General features: G+C 37.5%; 1 protein-coding gene across 2 annotated transcripts; it reads left to right on the top strand.

Annotated features, from left to right (window-relative positions):
- Positions 1–5,299: 5,299 nt before the first annotated feature.
- Positions 5,300–21,263, top strand: LOC127969458 (thrombospondin-2-like). 2 transcript variants are annotated; one of them, XM_052571456.1, is made up of 21 exons: positions 5,320–5,659; positions 6,327–6,397; positions 6,988–7,544; positions 7,841–7,925; positions 9,971–10,182; positions 10,626–10,860; positions 10,964–11,134; positions 11,214–11,390; positions 12,360–12,533; positions 12,639–12,766; positions 14,289–14,441; positions 14,598–14,816; positions 16,270–16,377; positions 16,468–16,627; positions 16,724–16,842; positions 16,923–17,157; positions 18,722–18,949; positions 19,038–19,309; positions 19,461–19,558; positions 19,780–19,919; positions 20,043–21,263. In XM_052571456.1, exons 2-21 carry the CDS (start codon positions 6,331–6,333, stop codon positions 20,048–20,050), a joined length of 3,546 nt encoding a protein of 1,181 aa, XP_052427416.1. In that variant the 5' UTR covers positions 5,320–5,659; positions 6,327–6,330; the 3' UTR covers positions 20,051–21,263. The 2 variants fall into 2 exon arrangements, with proteins under 2 accessions (XP_052427417.1, XP_052427416.1); XM_052571457.1 differs by having other exon boundaries at positions 5,300–5,659; positions 19,780–21,263.
- The last annotated feature ends 917 nt before the right edge of the window (positions 21,264–22,180 follow it).

Below are 22,180 nucleotides of genomic sequence, written 5' to 3'. Positions count from 1 at the left end.
GGGATGGGAGGGAGGTGGCAGGCTGTAGGGAGTCCAGCAGTCGGAGCCAGTGGTGGAGCTGGGGAGCAAAAAAGGGTGAAGGGGAAAAACAAAAACAAAACTAAAAGGTAGGAGCTCATAAAAACATGGAACTAGATAGCAACTAGATAGATGGCACAGAACCAAATCTAAAAATATAAATATAATAATATAAAAAAGTATCAAATAAATGCAAATGGAAACTATACTAGACTAGACTAGATTAAGAACAGGTTCGCAGTCAACAGAGACAAAAGCCATGTTAACTCAGCAGAGCAGAGATTCAAACTGGCACAGGACAAAAAACAAGAGGGGCATATAAAGGGTGACCTTTAATGATCTGAAAACAGATGTTCACCCTAACAAGATAATCAGGTAACAAGAGAGGCAGGGTAACAATACACAATAAAGCATGTCAAACACAAATACCAACTGACAGCCATGTGCTCTAGACAGACCAGAACACAACAAAAACAAATCCAGATCAGACCAGTGTCTTCACACAGGTAGTCTATATAAACCACATTTAGTTTTTCTGTGGAACGTGTGGTTTTTTTTGTCCATAAAATACAATTTTTGTGGCTTATAGTGTTGTTTTGGACCCCATTATCTTTCATTGTACGGACATTGAATTGTCTTCTTTTGTTGTTCTACAGAAGAAATAATGTCATATGGGTTTGGAATGACATGAAGGTGAGTAAATGAAGACAGTATTTTCAATTTATGGGTGAACTATCAGAACGGTTCAGTCAGAACGCATGCAAAGGGGTGAGTTGTACACGTGAGCAGCACAGTTTTATATTCTCCTGGATTTTCAAATCTCTCAACAGAGAAAACAATATTGGATCTTGAAGACCAGTCCTCTGCTGGATTTATTTGTGAGTTCTTCTACCAGGAAAAGGTAGCATCTGGGTTTGGTTAGTTCCAATTAACCCAATTTAAACAGTCCCTGCAGAGAGGAGGGAACAATTCCTGGGGAATTTCTCTCATGAACCTGTGTTATTGTTTTGGGTAGGATTCCCATCAAACACTGAGTGAGGTTAGGGATGTATTCAATGTCCAAGAAGAGGAATGAATCCTTAGCCCAATTTGAAAAGGCCACAGCTCAGAACGAACTTTTGCTCAATGGGGTCATTCTGGGTCTGGGCAGATGCAAGGAAAGTTGAATATTGTGTCATTCATGAGGAAAGCTTTGTTTTATTTCATCTGAATTAAATCAGTCATTGCAAGTAAGATCAAGTGTGTCTGGAAGGATCAAAGGTTTGGCTGAAGGTCGTCTGGTTCAAATTCCTCCATGAGGTCTTTGACAAATGAAACCCCGGGATAACGGAATGACTTCTACTGAGCTCATTTACCATCAGAAATCTGATCTTATCATGGAAAAATGTCTGGCCACATTTCTGACAAAAAAAAATATCTGACTTTATCAAAGGTTGTTTGACATGTTCTTTGTTCATGTGAAATGAGTACATGAGTTTGCACAAGAATTGAGACACAAGCCACCTGCATCCAGGGGCAAGTGTTCTAAACCAGCTGAACCTTGAACCAGTAAATGACTTTTGAGAAAGTATTTTAGAAGCCCAAGGGCAAGGCTAGGAATGCATGCGCAGTAAGGAGGTAAAATAAGCAAAACAAGGAATAATATAATGCAGCGGTTCGCCTGTCAGTCTCACTTCTGTTCAGAGTACTTTTGAAAAATGGAATGACTGCCTCTCCCACTGTTTATTCATTTCTTCTTCTGTCTCAGTTATCATGCAGTGAGCTCCAAAAGTCTTAAGACTACATAAAAAAAAAAAAAAAAATAATAATAATAATAATTCTATCTTATTTATAACAGTAAAACTGGAACAGTAATAATGCATTAGTGCTAATATTCCATTACTCATGTGTTCTTGTGTAGTTATTTTATTAATGATGGAACAGTAATCTGAAGTGTTATCCATTTATTTTTAGAATATCTTCTCCAAGAATGGCCTGGTAGGATATTAAGGTGTTTCTTAGCTTTATAGTCATTGGCCGTGAGAAGAAAAAAATTACTGTGAGATTATTTAAAAATAGACGAAAATAAAAATAAATAATATCAAATGATCTAGGAAATTGAATAGAGGGAATATAAATTGATTTCAGTGACCTAAATACCTTGAAATGATGTGGGGAAACCACAAACACCAAAAAAGGTTGTCTAAAAACTCTGAATGTGTTTCATGCTTGAATGGCCACACTGACTACTTGATTTCAGTTTACTTCTTTTTTTTTTCTTTCTTTTAGTAAGTAGTCAGATAATTCTATTTTTTACACTACACTTGTGGCATTGTCCACAGAAAATCAATCAAGTGATTAAATAAAATTTCCTTTTAAATCTAGAGCTAATTTAGAGCATGGTTTCTTAACCATAGTGGCAGTGTTTTAAGCCACTTTTACTAGTCAAATGGAGAATTCAGAGAAGTCTAAATATAAATGAACCACCACAGGCCACACTTTTCCACTTCAGCAAGGAAACCAGATTTATCTTACTGACTGATCCAGTGACATCATCTCTCTTTTCCTGACAAAGAAATATTACCCATAAGTCTGATTTATAGATGTTGCCTGTCACACAGTTTGAACAAGGGATTCCTACTATGAAACTGGAGACTAAAAATAATTCTGTGCTTTCTATTATAAACAGGGAACAGTCAGTAGAAACAATCTGTTTATTGGACATCTCAGTATTTTATATTGATACATAACCTGTACTGTTTTCTGTAATGTAATCATTCTCCCACTTTAAGAGTTTCCAATAAGAAAATATGGCAAACTGTTATTTCTAGCATGAGTCTGCAGTGCACTTCTTTAATGCATAATGCCTTGAGGGAAAAACCTACCTTTTTTTTCTTCAGAAGAAACAAAATCATTAAGGTTAATCATTCAGTGGGAAACGCGAGCAAATTTTGTAATTGTATTGTCTCACATAGCCCATGACATTTGGTGCCTTTCACTTTGCATTATTCCCAAAAATTAAATCACACATGCATTCCCGTTTCTGACTTTTACAAGATTGGAAACTGTGTAAATTGCCCAAGCGGAAAGGAACATAAAAAATAAATTGGTAACAAAGTGAGAGAAACAAAAAAAAGTATATTATAACAATAAAAAAAAGATTTCTTTGGGGCCTAAGACATAAAATGGCTGAGATAAAATGGGAATTCTAAGGACTTCGTCTAGCATTCTCTCATTGTTAGCTCATGGAGTGCAATGTCAGTCTGGAAGTCATTAGCTAAATGTTCCGTTTTAATGACAGATATATGAATACTTTGGGAGGTGAGGAGAGGGGAAGGGATTAGATTATGTAATGTGGGCATTAGATTCTGTGACGTGAAGCGGATCAGAGGCTTTGCTATAAATTTTGTGTGGGTTATGCTTTGATTGCTGTGGAGACTAGAGTTACTAAAATGTGCATCATCACTTTGGATAGATGAAGGGCAATGTGGTTAAAGCATGTTTATTTAGGACTATTAAGCAAATATGTACATGCAAAACCATTCTATACATATATTAAAAAATGCAGAATAAATATAGAAACTTAGTACATAGAAAAAAAATCCCCAGAACTCCTATCCATTTTTATGAGGTATATTATGTGCATTAGTTTACCATAAGTTTGCTTTTATTCAACTTGTTTTAAAGACAATTTTTCCAGAAATTGTTTCTATTTCTAAGTATCATAGTTTTTATTTTCTGTAAAAGAGGTGGTCAAAAGACAACAAAAAATAAAAAGAAGATTGATTGATGATTCTCCCTGAGATTTGCTTTGAACTCGGAACATATTGGATCACAATCAGTCTGGTAAGCGTCCCGGTAACCCCACTGGGACAGTCTAGTGGTCAAAATGTCCTTCTCTCCAGGTTATGATTGCTAGGCTTACAGTCGACAAAAAAAGCAATGTTTTCACACTTTGATCATATGTTTATTGAACAGTTCAGAAACCATTTGCAATGACATGCTCTTTTCTCTACATCAAAGTGATAGTTCTGTAATACATAAAAAGAAGCTATTATAAAAGTTTTTAATGCTGCATTTGGCATTTAAGAGCAAAACTGACTTATTAACTTATAGCCACACATAAAAAGGTAAGCTCGTGATCACGTGATGCATGTGCTTTGGCAGACATCCCTGTTCTGTGTGCATTATGTAATTAACGAGGAACCTTTCTCAAGAGCTGATTGTAAAATACACATTTTGGCAAAACAACATCAAATTTGTTTGAAAAACCTGGAACTGTAATTTAGACTCCACGGACACATCAGTGCAGTCAAAGGAAGGATGAATGATTATTCTGCTTACTCTAATCAGGCACTTTAAAGAGGGCGGCACTCATGGGGATACTTTCTCATTTTGGACGTATACAGGATATAATGTCATTTCCAGCATAAAGTAGTGAAATATACAATGATGTCATGCTTTTAACCCTCTGCTGAGGCCAGATTTTGCGAGAGCTCTCTGATTTGCTTCACCTAGGGCATGCTGTAAACATGTACATCATCTGTCTCATCTGCTGTAGTATATCTCCACTTTATGTGTTTTCGTAAGATGTTTCCACTAGACAAAAAATTGATGGAATGTCTTCCTTTCTGTTTTCAGAAAGGGATGGAGCATATTTTCAAAGGAATGTAAAGCTCTTGAGAGAACAGGTCAAATTAAAGTCATACATCTTAAATGGTAAATGCCACGTTGTGCTGTGAGGTCTATCTATCTATCTATCTATCTATCTATCTATCTATCTATCTATCTATCTATCTATCTATCTATCTATCTATCTATCTATCTATCTATCTATCTATCTCTGTCTGTCTGTCTGTCTGAATATTTATGGGACATACTATATATTGTATTTGATATTGGGCTATAGAATTACAGGATGGAAAGGATTATGCATTATATTATAGTACTATATTATTTCTCTATTGTTTTATTTGTACTGTACATATGTAAACTGTCTCTGTATCTCACTAACAAGTTTTTACGTTTTTTTTGGTGTGAAGTTTTTTTTTGGTTTGATCTGGCATTTGTCCATTGACACTTCTTTTCTAGTGCTTTTTAGTATAAACATGACTTTAGTCTTGACCTTCTCACATACCTATGCTCACATTTAGGTCTTCACCCTTACCCCAACAGCCCCAGGCGCGATTCAGAACTGCATTAGCTAATGAAAACTGTCATGACGTGCTGTCACTGCAACAACCCGCACCTCTCCAGTCCAGCGCAACCATCCTCCAGCCCCCCAAACCCTCCCCTTTGAAACCAAATATGCGCCAAGAGAGATCAGTTATGAGGAGGGAGCCCGCGAGTCCGGCATCATCTGGATTTATCACGTATCAGCTTTGGAACATTAAGACATTGTTCAGTAACACCTCATGATTGACTGCCTTCCTCTGTGAACTGTCTAACTCGCTTCGTGCGCGAATTTTAAACTTTGTGCTTGGGTACCCGTGGCATCTCCAGGTTTTACGCAATGCATTTTTGATCATTATCCTGGGTTTACCATTGTGGAACTGACTGGGGAGTAGAGCGGATAGTTATTTTACTCTTGTACATATATTTGTTTTTGTTAGGCTAGTATTTTTTTTTTTACTATATTTCACGGAGTTCACCTTTGGTTCGGGTAAGTGAGGTGCTTGTCACTTTTCTATCGTTGCTGGTTTATCAGAAGGCAAAACAAATATGGCGTGGGTTCTTAAAAATTTGTATTCTTTTTACGCGGACTATACGTGCGTTTGCTAACAGTGTTTTTGCCGTTTATGTTTTTTTTTTTTTTTTTTTTTTTTTTTTTTTTTTTTTTGCGACGTGTAGACGCTCGCGTTGCAGGCGCGTAAAGAGCTAACCATTGCAGCGCATACATCGGTAAAATACTTTATTGTATGTACATATGGTAGACTTAATAATAAAAACGTTTCTATGTGCGCCAATAGAGAATTTTGGTTGCTCGACTGAAATCTAAAAGCAATGTGCCCTTACGGAAATTCTTTTGGAAAGAAATTGTAGGCTATGATTCTCCACAGAAGTTTCTGTGTTTGTATGCTTGTGCTAAAGCACATTTTACAGTATTATTACAGTATATACTACAAACTCGCTCATTTGGAACAGTTTCTCAGTTGCGCATGCAAGCGGACAAACAGCTAATGATAAATTCAGTGGATTTGAGCACGTCTAATAATGTATTTTTAATGCTAGATGAGGTCTTCCTGTTTTTCAGCAGAACAGAGCCACTGTGGTGCAGGTAACTTAATTAACGTGAAAAATTAATATTTGGTTACCATTGTTATCCACAGAAGAATGATTCTCAGAAGATGTCTCAGAATGTTGACCCTTTTGCTTCTCTTCACCTTCGTAAAATCTCAAGGTAGTACTGTATATTTTTTCTTGATATTTTGTATCTAAATAATCTTTGTCACTACATATTTGAGTGTGTATCACCTGGACATGACCTGACCTTATCATATGAGTCATGTTGTTGTACTATAACAACTATATAGCCTGCATGTTTTATTTTTAGTCATTCTGTGCTAGGTTTATATATATATATGTATATATATATATATATATATATATATATATATATGTGTGTGTGTGTGTGTGTGTGTGTGTGTGTGTGTGTGTGTGTGTGTGTGTGTGTATATATATATATATACACACACACACACACACACACACACACACACACACACACACACACACAAACACACACACACACACACACACACAGAGAGAGAGAATGGAAAGTGAGTTTCTTAAGTCCTATGATTAATTCAGTGTTACACAATCTTTTTTGCCTTTATTTTAAATGGTCCTGTTTAAAATATTATTATAATTTTTATTTATATATTATATGTAGCTCAATAAACATGGACTCAGATTTTCTACGTAGTGACAATTTGAATATACGTAGAATAACCAAATGTAAAATAACTTAAAACATGTACCCATTTTTAGATGCACAACTGGGAGATGAGACGGTTTTTGACCTGTTTGAAACCAGTGGGATCACACGCAAGACTATCGGTGTGAAGCTTTTCAAGGGTTTGGATAGCGATGCTCCAGCATACCGCTTCATCCGTTTTGACCAGCTCCCCTCGGTCAGCTCCACAGCGGTACAAAAACTTCTTTTGCAGATACAAAACAACGAAGGCTTCATTCTAACAGCCACTCTGCGCCAGGACCGCACATCCCGTGGCACCATTCTTGCACTGGAAGGCCCTGGAGAGCGCAGGCAGTTTGAAATTGTTTCGGATGGAAGAACCAACACTTTAGATTTGGTCTACTGGTGGGCTGATGGCTCACGCAATGTGATCTCTTTTGAGGATGTAGACCTCTCGGATTCACAGTGGAAGAATGTAACGCTTCATGTACATGGAGAGACAGCAACTTTGTACATTGGTTGTGGACTCATTGATAGCTTTATTCTTGATGAACCTTTCTATGAACACCTGAGCGCCACAGGCGGTCGTATGTATGTGGCAAAAGGGGCCACACGAGAAAGCCACTTTAGGGTATGTTTGACTTTACATTATCGAGAAAAGTAAAGTGCATGCCAGTTGAATGCATTAGGACATAAGCTACAGGATATCAAGAATAGGGACTAATGCATTTTTGCTCTTTGTAAGGCAATTTATTTTGCATTAGTAGTTGCAGTGCATGCCAAGCAAGTTGCTGGAAACTGAGTAATAAATCACAGCTGATCCTCTAGTGTTTTGTAAATCCAACCCAACTTCCCAGTCATGGGAGATATATGTGAACGGTTGAAAATTGGCAAAGTTTGCCTGACAGCAGCTGTTGTTTCTTTCAGGGCTTGCTGCAGAATGTACGTTTTATCTTTGACACCCCACTTGAGGACATTCTGGAGAGCAGGGGATGTGATCTTGGAAACCCAGGTAGGAGGGGCTTGTGAGTCTTAACATTATTTTAACACTTTTAGCCAGCCAAAAAAGATTTGTGGGATCAAGATGAAGTTCGTGTTTGATTGGAACTGCTGTGCGGAATATGTAACTCACAGACAGGAAGGGATTCGTTCTGTAATGATGTCCATTTTGTTGGAATATTCTGTGTTTTGGTTTTCTTCAATGTCAGCCGAATGGTGGCTGTGGAAAGAATTTGTTCTTAAACTGCAGGCTTTAGACATATTTCGCTCAGGGGAAGGTTTTTGGCACTTGACACTTAGCTTTCTAAATAAATATGCTTAGAGGGGCTCACGCTTGTGGAGACCTGTGCACACTCACTCAGATTAGCAGCAACCACCGTGACTGAAGAAATTATTAGCTTTGAATTGCCATAATGTGCGTGTATTACAAGCCTGTATTTGCCTAAGTAGGCCATCCATCAATCTGGTTTGGTTTCGTAAGTGTTTTTCAATGTACATCAACACTCACGATTTAGTTTTAAGCTTGTTATGTTGTTATAAATGTACAAATATTGTATTTAGCTCATTTTTAGCTTATATTGAAATGATTTTAACTTGTTAGAAGCAAAGGGACCATGTGTGGGGTCACATAGATGGGTCAGTAGGTCATAAGGCCAAGAAGGATGGGTAGTTAAGTTGAAACATGAATGCAACCACACACTCACACTACCACACACATACACAGAAACACACTTATAGTCACTTGAGGATTAAATGAGTTCTACAGATATAGAAAAACAGTCCTGGTTTCACATAATTGAGTTCAAACCAAAATAACACCATGGTTAAAAAATGTTTTGAGTGTCTAGAATATGTTCAATGTATAACTCTTTACACATGATGGTAATCTACATCATATATCCAGTCATATTTGTTATCGGGCAATAACAAAGCAAACAAGTGAAGATATTTACAAGTGTCTAATCTAAAAACTGAGTGGTTTTTTATGTTAGACTTTTAATAATAGTTTATTGGGGTACCTCACAGTACTGCCCCACCCAGGCTTTAATATTATACCGCTCCTCCTGAACTACTTAAAAATAACTTCAAAAAATTTTGCTTCTAAAGAGGGCAACCAAGAAGTGCTGAGATAGGTCTGTGTGCTTAGAAATAGTTTGCTCGCGGTTACATGTGTGTTATATCACAGGGGCCAATGAAACGTTTTCATTTGGCTTCCTATTGCAATCTTCAAGCGCCTGTGTGTCGTGTATAAAGAGGCTTTATTGCAAACAGGTTTAGTTGTCATGCTGTGAGATACCCAATGTCTGCATTCTCCATCTTTGTACTTGCCTTAAAGGTGAAATGTATCATTTTTCCAACATTAAAAGCCTTTTTCTTCTCCCACCTTGCTCAAATAGCTATAAGAAACCCATTTGTAGTTTGACATTCCTCTGAAAAGTGTAAACGCTGTGTGTCTATCAAAACATCTCAACCAACCTTACACAATGTTCCAGTTCTGTGACCAGTGACAGATGCTTTTTTTGTCTTTTATTTTTGCTTAAAGGGATAGTTCACCCAAAAATGAAAATTCTGTCATCATTTACTCACCCTCATGTTGCTCCAAACCTGTATGAGTTGCTTTCTTATCAAAAGAAAAAAGCAACTCATACAGGTTTGGAACAACATGGGGGTGAGTAAATGATGACAGAATTTTCATTTTTGGGTGAACTATCCCTTTAAACATTCTGTTATAGATGGGATATTATAGTATACACTACTTCAAAAGTTTTTGAATGGTAAGATTTGTGAAAGAAGTCTGTTATGGTCACCCATGAGGGACCAGTCTGTTCATCACACAAAGCCATTGAGTGGCTTTAGAAGATTTGGAACATAGTGTACAGTGTTATTTATGTTTTTTTTTGCTCATTTTGGAGAACTCTGGTCACTATGTACATAAATTATTGTAAAGAGTCTCACACATTGAATTGTTGTGCCATGGCTTTTGAACCATCCTATCTGAATTCATGTGTTAATTATAGATGTCTACGTCTAATTAGATTGTCTTCTCTCTTTCCTCAGAGGAGACAAATGTAGTCAGCGAGAATGCAGAGGTTGTGGAGGTTCCATCTTCAATTGCCACCAATGTGATAGGCCAGAATACAGATGTTCCAGCAACCAGCTCCTCAGAACTGATGTGTGAACGTTCCTGTGAAGAACTGGCCAACCTCTTCCAGGAACTCAAGGGTCTCAGAGTTGTTGTTAGCAACCTCATAGATGGTCTGCAGAAAGTGGTGAGTCCTTATGTAACATCCAAATGCAACCCTACACTTTATCATGCCTTAACAAGACTAGGCACCTAGTGTATAACTTCTGTAATTTAGAAAAGAGCCTCTTAGATCTCACACGCAGATAGAGCATGCCATATTGTTGATGTTAACTGATTTTGTCAGATGTTTAAAAAATGTGAGGGCAGTTATGTTTGTGGGCACATGAACGGGATAGTTGGACCATAATTTGTTATCTACAGACATAATCGTGGCAGGAATGTGAGCTCAGTAAATCACCATGTTAGATGTTTTCTGTTGGAAAACATCTAACATTTTCAATGCATGAAAATGTATAGTTATTTTGACTGCTGGATATGTTTAAATGTGTGGAAAGAGTGAATGAGGTCTTATTGCAGCATGAAGATGAACAACTGTTTGATTCATTTAAATTCAAACTGACTTTTTAGACAGAAGAAAACACGGCGATGAAGGAAGCACTAAACAAGATGCAGAGTCTTTCAGAGCAGACTATGTGTTGGCAAGATGGCCGTATGTTTGAGGACAAAGAGGACTGGATTGTGGATAGCTGTACTAAATGTACCTGCCAAGAAGGAAAAGTGGTTTGCCGTCAAATTACTTGTCCTCCGGTGGCATGTGCCAATCCTTCCTTCATTGATGGCGAATGCTGTCCAGTTTGCCTTCGTAAGTGGAAGCACAAACATACAGAGATAAATTGCAACCAAATTTGTCTTTCGTTTTTAGCTTAGGAGAGACTTTTAACATGGTACTGTATGTCTTTGTCTAGCAATGGACAGTGAAGATGGCTGGTCTCCATGGTCAGAATGGACTCAGTGCACAGTCACATGTGGAAGTGGCACACAACAGAGGGGGCGCTCTTGTGATGACACAAGCAATACATGTTCTGGACCCTCAATTCAGACACGCAAATGCAGTTTGGGAAAATGTGACCGCAGAGGTATGAATACAATAACTTTATGTGTGATAGCTGGAAGTGAGCCATTGTAGCACACTTATACTAACACTGTGTTTTGCAGTCCGTCAGGATGGTGGCTGGAGCTTATGGTCTCCATGGTCATCCTGCTCAGTGACGTGTGGAGATGGTCTGATCACACGTATCCGTCACTGCAATGCTCCTGTTCCACAAAGAGGTGGAAAAGACTGTGAAGGTGATGGACGAGAGACACAAAGCTGCAGCTTGGAACCCTGTCCAAGTGAGTATTGCATATTTAATCACCACAGTTAAATATAAAATATTGTAATAGCTGCATTTCAAAAAACTTTATGCTGTTAAATGGTAACTTTGACAGTGCTACAAAATTTAAAGCTCAACCCCAAATTGAGCCCAACCACACACATGCTCACTCAAAAACCATCTCATCCACCCTGCTGTTCAGATCTTAACTGGAAAACATTGAGAGGGTGATGTCATTCTTTCCAAGGCTTATATTATCATTAGAACAGGGAGGGTACACAAATTTGGGCAATTTGTTCAATCAGAGAATTATGGCAAAGATGCTTATGAAATGCCTGATGAATGAGATTCACATCGGAGACACGGCAGATGGCTGGGAACACCCTGACATTTTTTAGGTCAGGGGCTATTGAATGTTTAGGATCTGGGCTAACTTTTAGTTTCTGAAAAGCACTGCAAGAAGAGGGCAAGCTATGTGCATTGTGCCTGCTTGTTTTGGCAGTTTATGTGTTATTTCCACATTAGCCAGGAATGTGCAAGCACACAGACTGCAATATATTAGAGCCATTGCATAACATTTAGTCCAAAATGAAATCCAAGTTAATTCATATCTAAAAATGTTTTTTAGCTTTATTAGTTAGTTTCATTACATCATTATCGGTTCTTTGAAGACTGCACTAGAATATCTGCATTTGGTTTTCTTAAAATTGCATAAGCTGAACAATGGCACAATAAAACTAAATAAAATCCACTTTGATATGTAACAAAAACATAATAACAAGCAGATGGACTTTGTCACTTTAAAAACAAAGAACAGTACTTTATATTATATAATTATATAAACACTAATTTCATTAGGTCACAAAACAGATGCTGACTGTACATGCCATCTGGGGGCATTGAGTCACTCTATGAACAGATTTGTGAATCAAACTTTTAGGGTGTTATAACTAATAAATGCAAATGTATCCCACGTTATGCCATTAAGTCGATGGTGGATGGGGTCCATGGTCTCCCTGGGCAATGTGTTCGGCTACATGTGGAGGGGGTCTGAAGAGTCGTGTTAGGGAATGTAACAGCCCTGAACCACAGCATGGAGGAAGGAAGTGTCTGGGAGACTCCACTGAAAATGAAGTATGCAACCGACAGGAGTGTCCTGTTGGTAAGAAAAACAAACGTATGAACAAAATATGTTGCATGTATGTCCTTTAACAGTGCTTCAATATATGATGTTTTATACTTAAACAGTGCTCTGTTGATTTGATAGATGGCTGTCTTTCGAACCCTTGCTTCTCCGGAGTTGAGTGTATCACAGGTTCTGATGGATCCTGGGAGTGTGGACCCTGTCCGAATGGTTATCGTGGCAATGGAACTTCCTGTGAAGATGTCAATGAGGTGAGCAGTGAATTCACATAACCAACTGATCTGATGCAAAATCTCATGATCTCATGGATTCCTATTAAAATTGGGACTGGATTTTGCCTGTGAAAATTCATCGAACAATGGTAAATATGACTGCACTTGTTCTGCATGTTTGTGCTACAGATATGAATAAGGGATAGTTCACCCAAAAATGAATATTCTGTCATTAATTGCTCACCCTCTTGTCGTTTCAAACACGCAAGACCTTCATCCTGGAAAACAAATTAAGATATTTTTTGATGAAATCCAAGAGCTTTCTGACCCTGTATAGACAGCAATGTAGCTGACGCGTTCAAGGCCCAGAAAGGTAGTAAGGTCATCATTAAAATAGTCAGTGGCTCAATAGTAATTTTAAAAAGCTATGACAGTTTTTGTACAAAATGAAAACAATAACGTATAAATAACGTAAAAATAACGTATAATCATATATTGACACACGTTCACGACAGTACATTGATGTATCTGTGGGCATTCCTCAGCTTGTAAACAAGGCACAGCACATCCAGGTTCTACGTCAGAACACCAGTTCCTGCATCAGTGGTACTCTCGTGAATTCATGGTAGAGAATGGCAAGAAAGAGAATGATTGTTGAATAAAGTCGTTATGTTTATTTTCTTTGTGCACAAAAAGATCTCATAGCTTCATAAAATTAAGGCTGAACCAGTGATGACACATAGACTATTTTAACCATGGCTTCACTACCTTTCTGGGCCTTGAACATAGTAGTACCCTTGGTGTCTTGAAGGCTTTCGGATTTCATCAAATATATCTTAATTTGTGTTCCGAAGATGAACAAAGGTCTTACATGTTTGGAAGAACATGAGGGTGAGTAATCAATGACAGAATTTGTATTTTTTGGGGCAAACTATCCCTTTAAATGTTGGATGTTTAATAAATTAATAATTTCATTTATTATGCAATTGTGTGTGTGTGTGTGTGTGTGTGTGTGTTTGTGTAAAGACCTTTAACACTAGCTTGCTCTATTCTTTTTTTTATTCTATCTGTTTTCTTTTTATTTATAAGCCCATGCTACGTGTACTGTGTTAACCTAACTGAGACTTGTTATAGCATTGCTCTTTTTGTTGTTTTTGATTGCTTCCACTGTCCTCATTTGTATGTCGCTTTGGATAAAAGCGTCTGCTAAATGAATAAATGTAAATGTAAACGGATGTGCATTGTGAATTGACTTTTCTAGATGTGCACTGACTAAACTATAATAAAACTAAATCCCATATATTCCACTGAAGACCAAACCATATCTATAGACCAGAATATCATGGAGACTAGGGGCCAGTTATTTTAACATGGCAACCACCAAACAATACTCTAGCAACTACCCAGGACACCCTAGGAACCCCATAGCAATGCCTTGGTACCATGTCGATGAATTTTACACGGTCAAGAAACTGCAGTATGTATATGCAGTACATATCTGTCAATTCTGATCCTTGTACTGTTTTCCTCTTTCTCTCTTTTTGCATTCTGTGGTGTGCAGTGCGATATGGTATCAGATCTGTGTCATAAGGTGGGTGGCCTACAGCAATGTGTGAATACAGACCCCGGATTCCACTGTCTCCCCTGCCCCCCACGCTACAAAGGGACTCAGCCCTACGGCATGGGAGTGGAGTCAGCTAAAACCAACAAACAGGTCAGTCATATATACATCACCCCGCATACCACTTACCGAGTAGCTAATTTACGTCCAGCCTCCCAGCAGATAACCTCAACAAGTTCTCAACGTTCTGGGTCATGTGTGTTTAAATAGACAAAGTTTTAGTATCTGTTGTTTTTTCCTTATGAATAGGTGTGTGAACCCTACAACCCCTGCAAGGACAACAGCCACAGTTGCCACAAGTATGCTGAATGCATCTTCCTTAGTCACTTCAGTGACCCAATGTACAAGTGCGAGTGCCGTATCGGTTATGCTGGAGATGGCATCATCTGTGGAGAGGACTTTGATCTGGATGGATGGCCAAACCAGGATCTTGTGTGTGGAGCAAATGCCACCTACCATTGCAAAAAGGTACTACATAGCTACATTAACCAGTGTTTTGCCCCTCATTTGGATTGATGTGTCAACTGAATAGAAAAAAATTATAGAACATGTGAATATACTGAGAAAAAATGCTGAGACTCAAGATGTCTCTGCATTGGTTGAATTTAATGCAATCCAGACCTTAAGATTTAGCTGAGGACTGCTTTGAGTGGGTTTCTAAGGAATATAAAATGGAAAGAAATATTTTTCACCTTAATAAACCCCACAGGACAATGGCATCAACTCAGGCAGGGGGCCCAGTGACCATGAACTAGAGGAATGTATTGATTTGGCCCAGTGTTTACTGTCTATCGTGCCTTTTTGGAATCGTATATTTTATATCCCTTAAACGTCTTTGTGGTGAGGTGTTTAGCCAAAGGGAGGGAGAACAAAAGTAATAATTACATCATTCTTCTCCTGTGATGGATAATTGCTTGATTATGTCATGATACACCGTGGAGAAAAACCAGGACCAGAATCTGCAAAACATCATGGATCTGAAGCCTGGGAAGCAATGAGAGCCAAGCGAGAAAGCAATAAAGGATAAAATACGTGCACATAATAAATAAAGGAAAATATTGGTAATGCACAAAATGAAAAATTGAGATATCATAGCAGAAGAAGCTTGAAATTCTTAGTACTATATGTGGTTGATTTGATGCGGTTCATTTGATATGGATAACTATTAGTGTCAGATTTCTGGAATAAGGCCTTGTTTTACACTGCACACCTCAGTGAAGCAGTAGTGTGATAGCCTGGGCCCAAAATTAACTAAAATAATTGCTTCAAGAATTATTTCATGAAAAAAGTTAGTTATAATAATCAAAAACCACATATGTATGCCATCATTGAGAAGTTTTTTAAGAAGTATATTATGCTCATAAAGACTGCATTAATTTCTTAAAAAATAAAATAAACAAAGTAATATTGTGTGTGTGTGGGGGGGTATTATTACAATATTAAATAGCTGTTTTCTTTATATGAAAGCATTATTTATTCCTGTGATGGCAAAGCCATTACTCCAGTCACGTGATCTATCAGAAATCATTCTAATAGTGTATGTTGAAACATTCCATATTATTGTAAATGTTTGTAAGCAGTTGTGCTGCTGAATGTTTTTGTGGAAACCATGACACATATATTTGTTCATAGATATTATTTTTAAAAAAAAATATTCACTGTGTGTGTTGTGGTGGCTTATTTTGATATTTTCTACAGATGTGTTACCACATGCACCACATGCAATTTATGATGTTACATTTTCCGCTGTGGAGGATGTGCAGGTTGCAAAAGGATGTTTTCTTTAATAGACATTATTAAGTCACATTTAAGTAGTCTTCAGTTTTTGTCAGATTATGATTTTTACAGATCAACATGCACAGTTTATGCTTTCCCTGTGAAACAAGCCTGTGTTTAACTTTTTTTTTCTTTCTTTCTGCAGGACAACTGCCCAACACTGCCCAACTCTGGTCAGGAGGACTTTGACAATGATGGGCAAGGAGATGCCTGTGATAAAGATGATGATAATGATGAAATTGTGGATGAAAGGGTAAGGTAGATTTAGTACATGTGAGGTTTATGGATTTGTAAGAGTGTGTGCTGTTCATATAAACACATGTATATGATATATTGATTCCAGGACAACTGCCCCCTGATGTACAACCCCAGGCAGTATGACTATGACAAGGATGATGTCGGAGACCGTTGTGATAACTGCCCATATGAACATAACCCTGCTCAGACCGACACTGACAACAATGGGGAAGGAGACGCCTGTTCTATTGATATGGATGGAGATGGTACAGGAAGCTTTGATTGTCATTTATAATCCATGTGAATCATTTTGGATTGCAACAGATGTGACTCACATATCCTTTTCTTATTTCTATTCTTAGAGATTCTAAACGAGCGAGACAACTGCCCTCTCATTTACAACACAGACCAGAAAGACACTGATTTAGATGGTGTCGGAGACCAGTGTGATAACTGCCCCTTAGTCCACAACCCACAGCAGGTCTGGAGAAAACTGAGTGCTTTTGCAGATTCAACTTCTTTATTCATTGTTTTAAAGAATGTACCATTTTGTTTTTGCAGACGGATGCAGATAATGATCTAATTGGAGACCAGTGTGATGATAACCAGGACATAGATGAAGATGGCCATCAAAATAACATGGATAACTGCCCGTACATACCCAATGCAAACCAAGCCGACCACGACGGAGACGGGAAAGGAGACGCTTGTGATCATGATGATGATAATGATGGCATTCCTGATGACCGGGATAACTGCAGACTAGTTTCCAACATAGACCAAATGGACTCTGATGGTAAAAACAGTGTTATATGTACTTTATTAAAAAAACACCCTCTTATTTTGGTCTCTGATTATAGTCCTGAAAAGAATCTATTATTTATCATTCATTTGTATCTTGTTTTTCTTTCCACTATATTAAATTGATCATTTACGTCCTTTACAACAAGTTCCTATTAATTAATGTTAGTCAATGCATTAACTCACAATGAGCAATTCATTTGTTTCAGGACTTATTAATCTTTAGTAATGTTAAATAACAACTTTTCATCGTTAGCAGAGGTTCATTTCAGAATATTAGCAGATAAACTATTATTTAGATTTCAATAAAGTATTAATACATTTTGAAATGAACAATAACTAAGATTAATACATGCTTTACCAAGGTATTTTGTCTTTGATAATTACATTGCATGATTATTGTATTGTAGATCCTAGTTTATCTTTAAAATTATTTGCATAAACAATGTTAAGAACACAAATCTATGAACATTTTAGGAAAACTTTAATATATTTGCATAACAAATATTACTTTGCGTTTTGAATCACTACACTAACACTTCTTACAGAACTCTTCATATCTCGCTTCATATATCATATCTCGTTTCTGGTCTTTACCATTTCACTCCAGAATAAGGAATGTGTTGAAATAATGATGTGACTAATTATTGATATACGGCATGATGTGCACGGTTGTTCTGCTGATTACCAGAGAACTGAGGAAACTGATAAACAACGTTAAGAATTTTCCTCTGGGGTCCTCACACCTGTTTGTCTTAATACACAATCCTGCATTCAATTTTTGTATGTCATGCAAGAGTCTATTGTTTTGGACGTTGTTCATATTTCCTATGAGGGTCGTCCAAGAATCTGTCCCATAAAACAGAAAATCAAAGACAAGGCATAAAAAGCATGCAGATAAGAAATGCATAAATGTCTCGCTGGCATCAGAAATGCTGAGGAGTTGCATCCCAGGGTAGTGCTCCACATCTCTTTGTGTTTTATGAGGTATTTTAGACACAGATATACGCAGCTTGACATTAAGCCTAAATGGTATAATGGTTGAATAAGTTCTCTGTTGTCAGGCCATGCTTACTGCATGCGTTCTCTTCTATAAAGTTGATTTGAAATTTAAGTGGGGTGAAATTTGCCTTGGCATTCCAAAGGGTGCTCATTTCGGCAGCCCTCTGAACTCCAAGTGCTAGCTGAAGCTGTCACGGTCTATGGGGAGATTGGAGATCTTTGAGGTTTTGTTGGCTTAGAGATACAATCCTAAAGCTTTGGGAAAAGCCATTGTTTTCCAGTTTTCCTTAGTACTTCTTGGCTAAGGCTACACTATGATGCCAGTAGTTTGCAGATCAAATGATTGAATGTTTTGAAGCTTAGATTTGAATTTTCTAGGTCAGTGGCTTTGGAGTATTTTATGAAGTGGTTATACTGATAGTCTTAACACGACTGGCGTAAATGGCTTTCTATGACCTCATAAGCTCGTAATGATTTGTTTATAATTATTTGTCTAGTTTAATCTACTTTTGACATCCACTCAGCAGCTGGTTTACCGTTCACATATTTTCTCTCAGGTGATGGCCGTGGTGATGCCTGTGAGAATGATTTCGACAATGACAAGGTCCCGGATATCTTTGATGCATGCCCGGAAAACAGTGCAATCAGCGTCACAGATTTCCGGAAGTTTCAAATGGTTCACCTCGACCCTAAGGGAACCACACAGATCGATCCAAACTGGGTGGTCCGAAACCAGGGCAAAGAGCTTGTGCAAACTGCCAACTCCGACCCTGGAATCGCAGTGGGTAAGTGAGCTGTAACGCAAACGTTTCCATGCATAAGTTAAAACGTGCCAGCATTGATTTGTGGATTGTTTTTTTTTCACAATAACAGGCTTTGATGAGTTCGGCGCTGTGGATTTCAGCGGGACCTTCTATGTGAATACAGACAGGGATGATGATTATGCAGGCTTTGTGTTCGGATACCAGTCTAGCCGACGCTTTTACGTAGTCATGTGGAAACAGATCACGCAGACGTACTGGGAAGACAAGCCATCGAAGGCGTTTGGCATCTCTGGCGTCTCTCTTAAGGTGGTCAACTCCACCACAGGCACTGGGGAAAATTTACGCAATGCATTATGGCACACAGGCAACACCAAGCAGCAGGTGAACTCTCTCCTTCACTTTTATTATCCCTGACAGATTTCTCTTTTCGTGCCATTACTAACAATAAACTGTCCAATAAATTCCCATGATTCAAAGCAGTGCTGTCTGTCTTAGTGCTTAAAACGATGGATGGCTTTCCAATATCTTTTAGGTGCGCACTCTGTGGCACGACCCGAAGAATATTGGCTGGAAAGACTATACCGCCTACCGCTGGCATCTCATCCACAGGCCGAAGACTGGATTCATTAGGTATAGACTTAGACTCCATCTTGCATTTTTGTGATATGCATGGAATTTATTTTAATAGAATAAAAAATGTATGTTTTATAAAATGATATAAAAAAGTTACATTCTATCAATAATGTTTTAATATTTTATACATTTTATAAAAAAAAAGAAAAAGAAAAAACAAACATAAATAAAATACTGTGAACATGTAATATTTATAAAAATATGTCTTTCTCCTCCAGAGTTGTTGTGTATGAAGGCAAGCAGATCATGGCAGACTCAGGCCCCATTTATGACAAAACGTTTGCAGGTGGAAGACTCGGGTTATTCGTTTTCTCGCAGGAGGCCGTCTTCTTCTCTGACCTCAAATATGAATGCAGAGGTGAACAAATATGACTTTAGTTAGAGATGAAAACATTTAAACATCCCTCCTCTTCCTATTATTAAGATATTTTCTTTTTGTTTCATTTTTCTTTTCTTTTTCATTGTTTTTTTTTTTTGTCAGATAAGTGAGTGTGGCTGGAGTGCTGTATCTATTGTCATGGACTATTTTGATCAAAGCAAAACTGGATCAGTGTAGTGCCTTAGTAAAAGATAAAAATGAGACTTTCTGCAATAAGTGCCTGTATAAAAGCCAGATCTACAGACCAGAGGTGCCTTCAAGAGGTGAATATACCTCCTGCTGGACAAGTATGAAAGGAAATCAATATTTGGTCTGCATTGCTTTAGAGTCTCAGTTAAATGTTGCACAAATTATGAGTGTTGAGGGTTTATCATTTTTCTTTTCATATACTTTATTCTTTTATATGTCTTTCAAGTCATTCATGTGGAGAACCTTTTTTTCTATCTTTTTTTTCTTTTTTTTGCAATGTTTAGGGGAGATGTATTATATTCTGACCTTTTTCCACTATCTACTGTAACTTATTTGTCTTTTTTTCTGTTTATTAGTTATCATTCCTTTTGTAATGTATCCCTTGCTGACTAATTGTAAATACTTATTTATTCGTTTACATTGACAATTTTTTACAGATGAGGTTAAAAAGAATGTCTTGCATATGTTATCAAATTGCATTCATGTCAGTAAGGCTTGGTCATTGGCCATTACTGTACAGTATGTGACAAGAGGAAGTGTAATGTAATATTCCTGAACATTTCAGAAGTGTCTTTTTTTTTTACTACAGAGAGTGCATGTAAGTAACCATCGCTTAACACCGGTCCTCTGTGACCCCAGCCGCAGAGACTTTTCTTGCTCTCATAGGTACAATGGTGACAAACCAGGATTGTGATCTCAGCACCTCTGCAGTTTCTAGATCACCCTAACTTGGCATTGAACCAGCAATTTTTCAGATATTCATTCTACCTGCACCCTCTTTTGCTTTGCATATTCACTAAGAAGCACCATTCAGTGAGAAATTTAATATAAATTTCATATTTTTATGAGCTGATAAAGGAATATATATTACGCCTCTCATGTACCTGCTTTAAAAACTCAACTTGTTTCATTTACAGTGGTTTCATTCACCGTTCAACACAGAGCACTTCATTAGATGTTAAATTTAAAATTAATCTACAGTGTATGGCTTGCTGCTAATCACATTTCTCGGTATCATACTTTTTTTTTTTTAACTAACAAACAGTTGTTTTGATATTTTGATTACTCATAAGCGTTTTCATGGCAAATATGTGATGAAATAACTTTTGTCAATAAAATTCTATAAAAAAATGACATGATTCTAAAAATTCTAGTTTTTTTTAAGATTTCAGTTGCCTTTTTAAAAGACTAAATTTGAGAGTAATGTGTTTTAAATGCATATAACATTTTCATCCTTTTTAATATAAACTGATCAGCTTAAAGGGGTAGTCCACCCAAAAATTTAAATTTTATGTGTATCTGCTTATCCCCAGGGCATCCAAGATGTAGGTGACCTTTGTTTCTTCAGCAGAACGCCAACAAAGATTTTTAACACAAAAATATTTTTTTTCAGTCTGTCAGTCTTATAGTCTTAAAAAAACATACACAAACAAAACAAAATTAAACCTTGTGGCTCGTGATGATACATTGACGTGTAAAGACACAAAACGATTGGTCTGTGCAAGAAACTAAACCGTATTTATATCGTTTTTTACCTCTGATTCACGCAATGTCCGAACTGTTAGAACTCTCCAAAGCGCGTCCTCCTGAGCACGTTCTCAGCAGCAGGCGCATGGGGCATCTTCTTCTTCTTCTTGCCTCACAGGTAAGTGGATTACCACCACCAGTCTCTCAAGTGGACCATTGACACTCCTAATTGAGATTGTAAATAGAGTGTAATTGGTCCATTTGAGAGATTGGTGGCGGTAATGCACTTATAAGTCTGCCATGCGCTGTAAAGCAAGAAGAAGAATGTGCACATGAGAACACGCTTAGTAGAGTTCTAACAGTTTGGAGATCGCATGAATCAGAGGTAAAAAACTAAATAAATACTATTCAGTTTCTTGCACAGGCCGATCGTTTTGTGTCTTTACACATCAATGTATTGTCACAAGCTGCAGGGTTTAATTTGGCTTTGCTTGTCTATGTTTGGTTGTTGTTGTTTTAGTTTATGTTTTAGCTGTGATTCCCATTCACCTCCATTATAAGACTGACAGACTGCAACGGTTGAG

The sequence above is a fragment of the Carassius gibelio genome, chromosome B12, assembly GCF_023724105.1.
Source record: "Carassius gibelio isolate Cgi1373 ecotype wild population from Czech Republic chromosome B12, carGib1.2-hapl.c, whole genome shotgun sequence".
Classification (NCBI taxonomy): domain Eukaryota; kingdom Metazoa; phylum Chordata; class Actinopteri; order Cypriniformes; family Cyprinidae; genus Carassius; species Carassius gibelio.
Note: the sequence above shows the minus strand (reverse complement) of the source record. Positions and strands in the feature narration are given on the sequence as shown.

Excerpts from the sequence above, each read along its gene's own strand:
- LOC127969458 (XM_052571457.1), top strand. The coding sequence starts at position 6,331 with ATGATTCTCAGAAGATGTCTCAGAATGTTGACCCTTTTGCTTCTCTTC. Across the intron at positions 12,767-14,288 it reads CCTGTGAAGATGTCAATGAG|TGCGATATGGTATCAGATCT; the intron begins GTGAGCAGTGAA and ends TGTGGTGTGCAG. Across the intron at positions 17,158-18,721 it reads AGACCAAATGGACTCTGATG|GTGATGGCCGTGGTGATGCC; the intron begins GTAAAAACAGTG and ends ATTTTCTCTCAG.